A 15,025-nucleotide genomic window follows, 5' to 3' on the forward strand; every position below is an offset into this window, starting at 1 on the left:
ATCCTCGGCGCCCCGCGAAGCACACGACGGATGACATCGTGTCGTCCGCGGAGTGTTCGAGCGACGACGAGGACCTGGAGGAGTGCGAAACAGTCCATGCAGGTGGGCTAGGTTAGTTTGCCTTTGCTTGCTTTCTCGTGCTCTCACTCATCCGCACCTGAGGATCGACGCATCCTCAAAGCATCACACCCCCATGGCTCCACAAAGTGTAACTTCATAAGACAGCCGAGAGAGTTAACGGTTAACGCCAATGCTGCAGTTCCTACTCCCCACACCAGGGGGGGGAAAGATAGACATTATAAAAAAAAAAAAGCTAACAGATACATGGTAAACATAGCTGAACATAAATGGTAAATCAGTCACCCAAACGATTCATGCAGTATATCACTGACTGACAACAGTAACACAGAAACCCATCAGTGTAATGAGCTACACTTGCCCATGGGGTCTTCCGAAGTGGTTAACATGGTCACCAACACGCATACTAATTTTGCCTGCTTTAGCGAAATATGAGGTTTAGTAGATGTCATCACAGACTGCGCAAAACTAGTATGATGGTGAGCCATGTTCTCTGCATTGATGCTTCAAAATGTATCATATCGTGTTTGAGTCCAATGCTCCTGCCATGTGGTGCCCTACTGATTTGCATTTTGACACATGATACATTTTGACAATTCTCTTTTTTAAGATTTGCTTTCAGCGAAAAAAAAAATGCAGCGTGATATCTAGAGTAAATTGAAGTATTACTTTTTCTTTTTGTTCTCATTTGTGTTTCTCCATATTTAGAGGCTTGCTTTGTTGATACATGTAATAGAGAACAGATATCATCGAATTTCTGTGTACAAGTTTTTGTTTTGTTTTTTTTGTTATACTTTCGCTCTAAGGTGATCTTGTTATTCTCTTTTCTATCTAAATATAAAAAAAAAAAAATAGAATATTGTGATAACTTAGATGTTCAAATCATCAATTCCTCTGGGTTTTTTGAGAGAATTTGGGAATTGCCATATTTTGGCGACAGTCCATTGGCTATCATGTCTCTGTAGGAAACTACAATTAGCCAGTTGTTTACTTCCACACTACACATTCCCACATTCCTTTTGCTGTGAAACAAGCTATTACTATTCACTATTCATAGCCTGGGTGAGCATCATAATGAATTGCTTTTCAGATTACAGTATGCACTACTAGTTCATAACATGTTCTAGCATCTATATCCCATTCACTCCACTGGTCACTGCTTGTCATAAATGATGCTATAAATACAACATACCTTTTCAGGAAAACATTGTCCATGAAATGCTGCTGCATCTTGATAGAAAATGGTATTTGAATCTACTCAGTAGCTATAAAGTATTCGCTATACACAGTCATGAAGTGGGAAATAAAACTATGGTCTCCAGTCAGTGATCATCATAAAGCAAACAACCACCAATATGAAAATAAATAAATTATATTTTCAGAAAACCATGAATTTATGCTTTTCCTATAAAAGACCCTTTCATCATCTAACTTACATGTTTGCGCTATGATTTATACTATGACTTTACCTCATAAAGATTTAAAAAGATAGTAAACGCTGTACTGTAAATAAAAAGGTGGGGAAACTGAGTTACATCCCATATAACACATATAAGAAATGCAGTTGCTTTATATACGTTTCCCAGTGACGATTTACATATTGTATACACATTTAATAATAATAATAATAATAATAATTGATTACATTTATATAGCGCTTTTCTAGGTACTCAAAGTGCTTCACATATCGAGGGGGGGGGGGGACTCATCCACCACCGATTTCAATTTGGAAATATAAACTAATTTGACATAAATCTTATTATATTTCACAGATTTATGAAATCTGAAAAACGTATGAAATATGGTTTGAATAACATTTGATCATTTTGATTTCCCTTCAGCTAACTTGAGATTTTTTTTCATTTCTTTATTTATAGCATATAAGTGGGACATTGGATTATCAGTTTTATCCTTTATTTGCAGCTTCTATATTCCGCCTCATAACAGCAACACTCAGAGACATGATAGGCGACAGGAGATGATGCTTTTTCTGCTGACTGTGTTATCGGAAACACAATGTTATCCGTCCTGAAGGTCATTCCCAAGTTCTTCCAAAGCTTATGTGAGAGATAGCGGTGTAAATGGGTTCAACGCTCTGCTCTGTAGCCCGAGACTCATGGGAATTTTTTGAAGACAGACACAGACAGGGCCCCAGTCATCCAATCATATGTTTACACAGAAATTCACACCATTCTAACCCCCGACATCATTTGACGTGGACAGCGGCATGCTCTGTTGATTTGACATTCTCTTTCGTTGTGTCCTTTGGGGGAGTCAATACTATTTTCTGTTGCGTCTGCTTGTGGAGCATGAGCGAAGTGTGGTGGGGGGGGTGGGGGGTGGGGGGTGGGGGGGGGTTTGATGTGTTCCTTTTCTTTTCCTGTTCGGTCAGGTGTGTCGCTTTACTATTTCTGTTTGTTTTTGAGCCATCATCCTCATCTATCTGCCAATTATCAAAAAAAAAAAAAAAAAAAAAAAAAGACATTCCTGTTGTCTTGCCTCCTCATTGTGCGGCATGAATTTTCGGTGGATGAAAAAACAATTTGTTTCCTCATATACTTGGAGCATTTGTACCATGAGGCTTTTAACAAAAACATTCCATTTTTTTTTTTTTTTTTTTTTTTCCTCAAAGCAGATAAAAAAAGGCAACAAAATCTTTTCTTGCCATCAACCTTTTTGGCCTCTACGAGGGAAATTGTAATATCTTAACTGAAGAAAGTTGTGTATGAAAAAAAAAATAAAGATACCCTCCTAATTACCTCACTGCACTCTCCTGCTGTTATCCCTTACACCCCCCCACCCTCCCCCCCCGCCAAAGCCGCTCTGCATTTAAATATCTTTTCAATGCGGATGGCATAAAAAGAATTTTATTGCCACAAGCTGTATATGTTTTCCACTTTTATTTTGCTCTTAAGCAGTCATTGGGTGGCATGCTTTCTTCAAGATCATCCTTCCTCCGCACTTTCTGATTGGCTCCATCCGGTGGTTTTGGACCCTTTGACTCCATGTCCCTGCATTTAGGCTAACTGGGCTGGTCTGTCTAACGTTCATGTTTAAGTTGTAAACCATCTTTTGCGGTCGCAGCGACATCGAATGCTACTACATCATCTCTCTCTCCCCCCCGCACTGTCTTTTGATTTTGTTTGTTGGTTGTTGTCCGTTTCGTTTGTCTTGAGGAGTTGTCAAGTGATTCTGTTCTCTGTTGTAAAACTGTCATACGTGGCCCTTTCCCCTCAAGTAATTTCATAAGATGGCTATGAAACAATGGTCCTAAAATAGTTAAGGAAATACACTGTTACACATTGTATGAGCAATTACTGTAGGGTTATAAATTAAACTTGTAGACCATAGATATTCTGACACCATATTGAGATTAGGGCTGAACAATTAATCGAAAGTTTATCGAAATCGCAATATGGCCTACTGCAATTTTCCCGCAAAAATCACGCCATAATCATTTTAATACGTTTTTCAATGAAAACGAGAATAATGATGTAAAAATTCTCATTCCCTCTAATATCGCAAATCATATCGCAATTGCAATATCAGTCAAAATAATCGCAATTAGATATTTTTCAAAATCGTTCAGCCCTAATTGAGATGTACTGGTACAAAAAAAAAAAACACGGACAAATGATCAATACTACAAATTCACTATTCCCCACTATAACTTCTTTAAACTCTCAGTACCACTGATAACTCTGACAGTTAAAATTAATGAGTCATACTGCTCTCTCTGGGATACAGTGCCAAATGAATCTGTTTTTGTTATTGTATGTCTAGGGCCTAAACCTTTCACCAACTAGTGGTAAGAAAATGAACTTATCAAATCGAAAGTTCAACTTCTCTCCAGAGGGCTTATTACCTGGACGAGTGTTCTGGTCCTATAGCTGCCTCATGGCTTTTATCATAGACTTCACTTTGAATGTTGTAGTCAGACAAACCACACCAATTTATATAAAAATTAAAATGTATTTTCTTGTAACTTAGAAAAAAAGATCAATATAAAATCCATGTTACGCTGCATATTTATACGCCAGTTTCATAAGTATAGCCAGCAGCAGTTTATTCAGTGCTTTAGAAAGGGTGGAAGTAACAGAACTATTTGGTCTTGCCCCCAGTGTAATTAGGAAAGGGTTTGATCGGGTTTGTAACTCATATCCAAGCAAACAAATTCCCTGGTATCAATTGTGGGATAAACAGAGATACACAACCATTTGGCTGCAGGTTTTCCAAATGATCAATATCTATTCTCCAGTACAAGTCAGTCTTGTTGGCAGTGTTAACCCAACTGTCAAAGAAACTATAGTATAGTATAGTATAGTAGTAGCAGTAGTAGTAATATTTACTATCAGTAAGTGATGGATTTGAGTTTCAGTAAGTTATTAGTGTGTGCATGAATTTACTGTTTCTTTTTCAGATGAGGGTAGTGGTTTATTTGCTATGAATACATTTAAATATCAAAAGTTGCCTGCAGTGTGACCAAAGACTTTTCAGTAATGTCAATAAATGTGAAGATGCGTGATACACATATACAAACAAGGCCAGAAACATTTCTAGGATCCATTAATTAAGTTGTGCCCTTTCCTAATTAATATAATCATAGTGTGTTCAAGGCCTTTAATTGCATATACAGAAGTAAAACAAGTAAGGTAAATAAACTGTAAAGCAGTAATGTCTGTCCTAGAGCATATGCAAATAGCAGTTCAGTTGATTGAGTTATATCAATGTTTTTGATTTTTAAAAAAAAAAGTATATTATCTATATGCAATAGTGAAATCCAAGCCAAAACCCTACTCATACACACTATTAAGAATGCCAAGACTGTGAACAGTGAATACAGAGGCAATGTGTCACACTGTATTTTGGACTGTATCTCTGCCAGAGTATATCAAAGAACAGCTGATCCTTCTATCACAAATTGTTCCATATTCTCAAAAACATCAACATACTGTACAGAGTTGTATACTGACAGAATAACAGCAATGACTTAAAAGCTCTTTACCCCCCCTTTGGAGGGCAAAATGGATCCAAAATAAGTTTACTAAAGAATGTATGAATGAATATATATGGACATGGAAGGACATGAAGCCCAAAAGGTGGTGGCAACTGAACTGCCACTAGCTAGAGAGTGTAAAACCATATAATATTGTTGGTGTTTACAAACACACAGTGTCTTGAAACATTCTTTATTTAGGGTTTGGAGAAATACCAATGCTGCATTATACTGCACCAATCTGAATGTGTTCAAAGATGATATTGAATGTTTTAAAAAAACAAACTGAATGCTTTGAAACGCCAATCTGAGTGCTTTGAAACACCAAATTGAATACTTTGAAACACCAAACTGAATGTGTTCAAAGACCAAATTGATTGTTTTGAAACACCAAACTGAATGCTTTGAAACACCAATCTGAGTGCTATGAAATACCAAATTGAATGCTTTGAAACACCAAATGAATGCCTTGAAAGACCAAGTTGAATGCTTTGAAATACCAAACCGAATGCTTTGAAACACTAAACTGAACGCATTGGAAGACCAAATTGAATGTTTTGAAATACCAAACCGAATGCTTTGAAACACCAAACTGAATGCCTTCAAAGACCAAACTGAAAGCTTTTAAAACACCAATCTGAGTGCTTTGAAACATCAAACTGAATGCTTTGAAACACCAAACTGAATGCCTTCAAAGTCCAAATTGAATGCTTTTAAACACCAAACTGATGTTGAAAGACCAAACTGAACATTTTGAAACACCAAATTGAATATTTTGAAACACCTGTCATGTCAGTCCTTTAATTTTCCTCCTTGTTGGATATGTTAGCCCTTAATTATGATTCAGCTAGGATGACCCAGAAGCTTTCAATCTAAAAAAAATAAAGAACATTAGCTGCTGCTTATTATTCATTTAATTTGAAGATGTATTTACAGGAGTTTTTATTTTTATTTTTTTGGTTTGTGGCGAGTGTATTCTTCAACTTGGCCACTGCAGCCCATATTTGTGCACCTTTCTTGACAAAATGTATCTTTTAACACTGATGAGACATCACACCATGTGCATATTTCCTAAAGAAAGCAATACACGGTGAAACAGTAATATACAGTAAAATAATGAAATTCTACTCATATACTACTACTACTATTCTAATACTACTAATAACAATACTAATACTACTAATAATAACTTTCTAAAACAAAATGTACAAAGTACTGTAACAATTACATAAAAGCAAACATCATATTGATAAAATAAGTATGAAAAAGAAGGCACCACAACATAAAAAGATAATAATAGAGGGTGAAAATAAGTGTGCAAAAGATTGCCCTTAAATCTGCTTTACAAAAACAAGAAGTTAGATTCAGTGGGCATGTTTGGTGTTTCAGGGATCTTGAACAGCGTTTTAAATCACAGTTGTTCAACAGACCTGTTATTTGGTTTTTCTGCAAACACCCATTCTCAACTTGGTCACATGGCCTTTCTTTGTTTCAAATGTAGTTACGGTGTTTCGAACCACTCTTCTAATAGCGTAGGCAAGTCAGACCTGTGCCATCTTATGGAATTCCTCTGTAAATATATTTACTTCTACATGGGAAAACTAAAGGCTGTGGGTAACATTACATCAGATAATTTATTGGATCATCTGTCAAAAGACACTATGGGTTAAGCTTGTGTCGTTTGGCTGTTCATTACATTTGAATCCTGCAAAAAAATTATGCATTTCACATATATAACACAAATATAAGATTAATAGATGTTTTGTGTTTTTGTTTTTCCTTACCCCACTGCTATTAGTTGAACTTGGTCTTCTATTCTTCTAACCTTGGTCAATGTCTTACCTGATCCCAGCTTGCTGTGTCTTGTTTCTTTTCTACTTTCCCTAAATGCAACTTACTTTAAGCATGCATCAACATCTTGCAGTACAACCAAAACAAAAAGAAAAACAACAGATTAACCCATTCTCAGCCAGTACCTTCTCTCTTTGACGTACACCCAGACTGCACGGCCGGTTCATGTTTAAAGACTAACATTAACAGATATATTTGTCATCAAGAAACACATGAGAGAGGGGCCAGTCCTCCATTCGACTGCCTCTCTCGACTGTGTCTGTTTTCTATTGTGTGCATCTGGTTGTAGTGTGTGCAAATTTTTAAATGGCTTTGTTCTTTCATCTTATCAACATTTTTCATTTGGTAGTTTTAACAGGTCACATTTTTTTGTATTGATATCCAATTGATCAATGACATTTTGGTTCTGATTATGATTTTTTGGCTTATTGAGTATGTTTGGTTTGGTTGAAAATTTGTATTTTGTCAATCAGATGAGAATATTTGAATCACAGTTTGATCATTTTTTTCTAAGATATTTTATAATTTTGACTTCTTTTTTTGGATTTGGAACTACTTCAGTGAATGAATTGTGCGCTTTTACATTTATACAGTAAGCTTTCCTGACAAACCTCAAGTGATAAAGCGAAATGTCAAAACAGCGACACTTGCATAGTTCAACTCAACTCCAGACATACTGATATCTACCATTTTTTTTTTACTTATGCTCAACAAAGCCCACACATTAGTTGGTGAAGCAGTTCCAGATCCACATGATATCTTAAGTTTTTCAGATTTTTGAGAGCTATTTTGATGAAACAATTGAATCTTTACTGAATAATTTGTTGACTATAAAACAAAAAAAAACAAATGAATTGCATGGCTAAGAAGTTGCAGTTTAGGGTTTGTCAGACTTGTCAGTGTTAGAGTTCTTCTGTTCTTTTCTGTAGATGGGCATGTATATGCTCATTGTTTGTATATCCCCATCCCTTCCTTACAGCCAAAAGCTCTAATGCCGCCCGACCGCTTCGTACTGCCTTTACATGGACATGGCAACTGACTTACACTATCACCCTCATCACCCTCATTTCCTATGTAGTATGTTCATAGGCCCCACCCCCTTCTTCACCCCTCTCCCCCGTCTTTAGAGATATTAAAATATGTACAGTCATCCATCCATTCTAAACTAAAGAACAAATGACAATTTAAGCAAAAACTGAAACATGAATAGAATGTAGATATTTATTGAAAAGTCTATTGAAATTAAAAAAACTTGTAGATATACAGTTTTTTTGTAAAAACTGAAATTATTTATCAAAGAAAAAAACAAAACAGAATTATGGTGAAGTTTATTTTTCATGTTATGTGGTGTGGATGTATTTGTTGTTGCCTCCCTGTACCATCATGTTTAAAGATAGATTCAAGACAAATTCCAATGGCTAAAAATGATTTTTAACAGTACCGAACACTTATCCAAGAACATTCTTACACAACTTTCCTTTGTAAATTCTTTTCTTCATGCCAAAATCATGCGGGCAATTTGTTAATGTAAGTGGACAAACAATATGTGGTATGCTTTCATTATCTTTGAATTGGTTTGAAAAGATGCAGTTTGTAAAATGTAAAATGTCCTGAAACATTTCAAAATTGTTATTGTAAAGCTTCTCTGTAGTCATGATTGTAAAAGCTAGTTTATTAAAGGTACAACGTGTAGCATTTTAACATCAAAAAATCGATACTTAATTAATTTTGAGACAGAATTATAATTACCGTAAACAAACAAGACCACAGCTAAGAAGACTGGCTGCCTCTACACTGCATTTTATACTGTGTGCCACTGGGTCGGATTTTGCGGGAAATCTGCCGGATTGCTTTGTGGCACAAAGGAGCCAAAAACAGAAGCCATTTTATTTTACAAGTAATACACGATTTTATTACAATTCCACTATTCTAACTGCAATGACATTCAACAACGTGTCAAAACAAATGGAGGAATGCCAGGGAGGGAAGTAGCATCATCGTCTTTATGGCAGATCTATCTGCATTGGTAATAGGTTGAATCACTATTGTACGGTGGCCAAGACAGGCAATCGGCACTACATACACTAAATGCACGTGAAAAATAAAAAGCATGCTGCAACAAAGGAATGCCACATTAACCACACACACAACAAAAACCCACGACAGAAATTACTTAAATTGCGGTCGGACCACTGGGCGAAGGTTCGCTGTTTTTTTTGTTTTGTTTTTTCAATTCACCGGCGTTTCATGCAGGATTTGACATGTGTTTTTTTTACAAACATTAAGTCTCCAAGATGGACGCTCCACTAACTGTATGCCACAAAATGGAAGAAACCCGGAATAAATTAAACTCAAATTTAGCTTTAAGACCGTTTTAGTAGGCTAAACTACGGTGTTCTTACATCTTTATTGCAGTGAAACAAACACAAATTTGGAACCTTACTGTAATATCGTTGTCAATATAAAAGCCTAAAAGCGGGTGAAGTTGAAAAAAAGAAATCGCTATCACTATCACCCAGTGGTCCGACCGAAATTTCAGTTGTTTTTGTTGCGGGTTTCGTTAATGTAGTGTTCCTTTGTTGCAGTGTGCTTTTAGTTGTCGCGTGTACTTAGTTCATGTAGCACGGATTGCCTGTCTCGCCCACCGTACTATTGTGTTATATCAATCGGCGATAGAGAGTAAGAAAAAATGGACATTTATTTATATGAAAAAGATTATTGCTTTAACTTTGAAAAACACAAAATGCTACATATTGTACCCTTTAGCAATACTGACTGCTGCACCAATTCCAGACACAATTTGACCAAATGCCTACCTGAGGCAGCGGTTTTCTAAAAGCTTTCAAACTGCATCTCTGATTGACTGAATGGATGTTTGATAGTGTTTGAATGTTTGGCTTTATAGAATAGTAAATCCACAGTAACTGTGTTGTGTGTTTGTGAATGTAGATGGTAGTGTTTGTGGTGATTTGTCAGTGATAGAGTAATTTGCCTTGATTTTCTTTTTTTTTCTTTTTTATATATTGTAGAATTTGGGATGTGCATCAGTGAAAAGCTGTGATAGCATGCCTTGATGGCAGTGGATATTTGCAGTCTAAATGGCACTTTGAATGTTCACCCCAATGATACCTGCTTGAGATCACAATACAGCAATAGCACAAAGCATAGCCAGACTTAGATATGCAATATGTATGAAAAGTAAATCACACTTTTTTCTCTTTGCCTTGAAATTGCTTTGCTATCTACCTTGCCTGTCACCAGCAAGTTTAATATCTAACTTAGTTCCCTGTGCAACCTCTAATAAGCGCTCTATGGCTTGTGATTTGGCTTCTTTTGCTCTAATCAAGAATCAATGATTTTACTAACTGCACTTTCACTTATAAATCCATTTACCAAGGCTTGAGCTCAAACTATAGTTACCAAAACAAAGCAGAAGTAGCTCTTTATTTTAGTCATGTCACATATATACGTTTGAAGCAGTAGATTAAATTCACTCCTTTGATAAAAGTATTATTCTAAATTTTGGTCTAAATTAAGAGCATGCTTTTGAATTGGCTTGTGGTCTCCTATCCTGCTGGGGGACACAGGACTTGCAGGTGTGAGACTGTAAAGAGCTATTTAAGCTATTTAATGTATTGCTGTCAAAGACTGTAACACAGTGGATGAAAATGCTAGCTTTCATGATATCTTTCACAGTATGGACATGGTAGAACAACAATGATTACACATTTGAGTTCAAGAATCAAAGGGTGAGCATTCGGGTGTCTTTATTCTGCCATTTTGGATGCCATATAACTTAAGATTGGAGTTTTAGTTGTACAGACATTTCTTGGAGGCCGAGCTGCTCTGGTGGCTAATCTCACTGGTTGAGTTAAACCTCAATGGGCGGAGCCAAAGAACCACAGTTTTTCTGGTTAAAGAGTAACCAAACCCCACCAAAATCTGTGGTGAAGCCTGACACCTAATGGTGAAAAGTAGGGTTTAGGGTTCATGTTCGACTGAAGCCCAGTGAAAAACACAACTCTTGTTACTGAAAAAACTGAAACTAAACTGAAACAAAAAATATATATATATATATATATTAACTTATCTAGATCTGTTAGCATAGCTGACCTTCCTAGCCATACTAGCCCGTAGCTATCTAGATAAGTTAGTTAACTAGCCTGCTGACCCTCCCAGATCATGAATGCCAAGGTCATGAATTAATAAATAAAAGACATCATTGCCTTTTACATTTTTAAAAAAATGTATATTCTGACCAGAGTTCCTTCTTTGCCATTCAAGTTTGCCAGGTAGCTAACCTCTGCCCATTGAGGTTTATCTCAGCCAATGAAATGTCTGCCTCCAGAACAGCTCTGCCTCTGAGAAATATTTGTAGAGCTAAAACTACAATCAGCTGTAAAATCATTAAAAAGGCGAGAGGTTGGAGCTGACCGGGGAGCCAGAGAGTGCTGACATTGCTCTCAGTGTAGATACATCTCATCTCTATCATGATAGCAATCTTTATACAGTTTCAGATAATACATTTTATTTGATCAGAATTAATGCTACTGCATGTACCACGTAACAGCAGAAATAAGCTTTTTATCATCAGCAGTTCTTCCTCATTAAATTGTATTGAGAGCAATAGCTGCAGGATCTTTTGATTTGTAACTACTTATCTCTGCTGGATATATTTCCTTTTATTTTTATTGAGCACATTCAATTTTAGCTTGTATTTGCACATTTTTCTCTTTTTAACTGTAAAGGAGAGTTTGTGTGAGACATTATGTTGAGAAAGAAAAAGTTAACTATAGTGTACCCTATCACCAAACTATAAAACTATAGCCAACACTTTGATGAATTCTGCTTTAGTCTGGCTCACCCTTGCACACCCCTTAATCCTTTTGATGCACTTAAACCTTTCGATTTGCCTCTTTTCTTTTGTATTGCTTTGGTCTTGAGTGTTCAAGTGATATGCTGAGTTTGTTTATTTTCAAGGAATTTTTGTTTCGTCTTTGCCTGTTGTGTTCTTTTCTCTGGATGTATCCTCTAGTCTATTGTCTTTAATAAAAACCCCCTTGCTGTCCTCTAACATGTCTACCTGTCTGTCTCCAACCCTAGGAGGTGAATTAGTGATCCCAGTACTTGTTGAGGATCCGTTAGTGCACCCCTCTGTAGCTCCTCGTGCACCCTTCATCCCCCTCCCCCCAACCCACCACCCACTCCTCACCATTATTGAGACCACCAAAGAGTCCCTGTCCAAGGCCACTGAGGCGGGGGTACCTTGCTTGTCGGACCGAGGCAGCGATGATTGTGATGATGATGATGATGGCTTGGTGATATCGGGGTATGGCTCTGGGGAAGCGTTCAACTCTAACCTGCCCCCTACTGATGATGAAGATTTTTACACCACCTTCTCCTTGGTAACAGATAAGACCTTGTCCACGTCGGCCTTTGAAGGTGGCTACAAAGCTCACGCGCCCAAGTGGGACACCAAGACTTTTAGACCTAACAAACCTTCCACCTCCAGTCGCGGTAGGACTACCACTACCGCCATGCCACTAACCCCCGACCAGAGCCGCACCACCGCCGCCTCCGCCTCCACCGCAACCCTCCACAATGCTCCCGCCGCCAAACGGCCGGCCGGCAAAATGAATAACCGCGAGCTAAAACCCCAGCCAGACCTAGTGTTGCTCCCGTTGCCCACGTCCTTTGAGGTAGACAGCACCAAGCTGAGGGGCCCATTAATAACCTCCCCCATGTTCCGTAATGTACCCACAGCACTCCCCACCGAGCCGGGCGTCAGGCGAGTCCCGGGGCCCTCGGAAGTGGTCCGCGAATCTAGCAGCACCACCGGAATGGTCGTCGGAATAGTGGCGGCCGCCGCCCTGTGCATCCTCATCCTTCTGTACGCCATGTATAAGTACAGGAACAGGGACGAAGGCTCCTACCAGGTGGACGAGAGCAGGAACTACATCACCAACTCAGCTGTGCAGAGCAACGGCGCCGTCATGAAGGACAAACAGCAGAGCATGAAGGGCGGCAACAAAAAACAGAAAAACAAGGATAAGGAGTATTATGTGTGAGTGTGAGACTTTCGCAAAAACACGAGAGAGCATCTATACGTGAGAGAGAGAGAGAAAGAGAGAGAGAGAGAGAGAGAGAGAGAAAGCACTGAGAGAACATTTATTTATCGGTTTCCTTGCAAGGAGCTACGACAAACGATGGTATAAACATGGAACTTGAATAATCATATACTGTGCTGAGTGGTTGAACTGATGACATGTACTGTAATATAAAGCACACTTACTATTGTAAGCATACCGAGAAGGCTAAATAGCAACTTTAGTGACCTTACTCTTCTATCTGGTCAAAGACGTTATCAGTGTAGAAATATTTCACAGCTACATCATTCTCCTAAGTGACTTTTAGAGCTATGTGATCCTTGGCGTTAAACAAAAAAAGATTTTTTTTTGTAAAATTGTTAATGACAAAAGGCTCATAATCTTGACCATTTTCAGCATGTAAGCAACACGTAGTGCTTAACAAGAGTGGGTCAGGACACAAGATCATTGTAAAAGTCAACAAAAAAAAAAGGACTCTTGCCATATCAGAATATGACAAAATTTGTATTGTTTATACATTATACAAGTGTGGTGTCTTATTTATTTCATTTTTGCTCTAAGCAAAAAAAGAAAACAATTACTGTGTATCAAATGAAACCAAGTGAGCAAATCGCTAAGGGCAGATCTCGTAGGATCTACTAGCTCTGGCATCTGATTTCACCACTATTACTCTCATTGTCTGACGGACAGAGTGACTCTGAAAATGTGTACTTGTGGCAAGAAGTGGTTGGTTTCTCTTGTCTCGGTAAAAAAGCAACTGATTGTAAAATGCATGCCATCCTAATTCTACGGTACAGTACAGTGCAGTACAGTACAGTACAGTAAAAGTACAGTATACAGTGTTCAACCTGGGTTTGAACATGTTCTCTTCAAGGCCAAAATGGTTCTTCATCATCAGATCAGAACTTTGCAGCCCCACCCCTCTTTTCTTTTTTCCCCACCCCCGACAAAATGTTAACCACAAAAAAAAAAAAAAGGTCTCTTGCAGAAAACAGGTCTAATGTTGATTTGCAGCCAGTGGTGGTTGTATCTTTTTGCAACCCTCTGTATGTTGGTTCATTGCCTATCGTTCTCTTTTTCTATGGAGCTGTCAGGAGGAAGACAGATGCAGTACTATAACACTGTTAACAGATGTCTATACAGAAATAAATCTAATGTGAAAAGTGTGAATTCTATCTGCTGTCACAGTCAACTGTGTCAAACAACGAGAAATTTGTTTACATATTTTATTACATACTAGCTGTTGTACTTTGTAGGTAGGATATTGTACATATACCATGACAGTTGTAATTTTTTAGTACCTCTATTGTACAGACTGAACATATGGTTTATCAGTGTGTTTCATGACAAAGTCTATTAACTGTTAATTCACATGGAGAAAGACTTTAATCAGAGCGTGGAGAATCATATCGATATTTTGTAAAGAAAGGATAAAAAAAAAAATCTATTGTTAGCCTAGAGATCTAATCGGAGATGTTTCTAAAGTCGCATGGATATTTGACTACTTGAAGTTGTCCAACAAATACAAGATGCCCTTCTTAACTGTACTGTGGCTTTCTTGTTCTGGGTTACTCTAGTGTTATTTCTATTTGAAAGAGAATAAAGTCAAAGCTATGATAAAGAGAAAGACGAAGAGACTATAATGGATTGGGATACACGGTTCAGACAAGCTGGAACTGCGTGATAAAAAGCGTGACTGAGCACCTCAAATCATTGTCCGATCACTTTTTTGTCATTAATTATCATCTTCTTTTGACAATCGTTTATTGTTCATTTTTATTATGTTCCCATTCTATGCCATTGTTATTTAATACTTTGTTATTTATTGGTTTGGAGTTGGTCTTTTTTTTTTTTTTTTTTTTTTTTTTTTGTTATCTGAAATTGACATTTTCTTTTCTATGATTTTTAATTTTTTCATATTCTTTTTTTCAACTAATTGCTTAGAAATAAAAATAAATCTCCTCAAATGTCTTTTTATTTGTCTCTGAAATTA

At 37.3% G+C, this 15,025-nt stretch overlaps 1 protein-coding gene across 1 annotated transcript; it reads left to right on the forward strand.

Annotated features, from left to right (window-relative positions):
- Positions 1–20: 20 nt before the first annotated feature.
- LOC139640974 (neurexin-3-beta-like) lies at positions 21–13,085 on the forward strand (the record flags this gene model as incomplete). Its single annotated transcript, XM_071515181.1, has 2 exons — positions 21–102; positions 12,029–13,085. Coding segments are annotated over 2 exons (1,047 nt in total), but the record flags the coding sequence as incomplete, so codon positions are not given.
- Positions 13,086–15,025: the final 1,940 nt, after the last annotated feature.

The sequence above is a fragment of the Centroberyx affinis genome, unplaced genomic scaffold, assembly GCF_046629955.1.
Source record: "Centroberyx affinis isolate AG114_WGS23_722 - 3 ecotype Tasmania unplaced genomic scaffold, CSIRO-AGI_Caff_v1 ptg000026l_1, whole genome shotgun sequence".
Lineage (NCBI taxonomy): Eukaryota > Metazoa > Chordata > Actinopteri > Beryciformes > Berycidae > Centroberyx > Centroberyx affinis.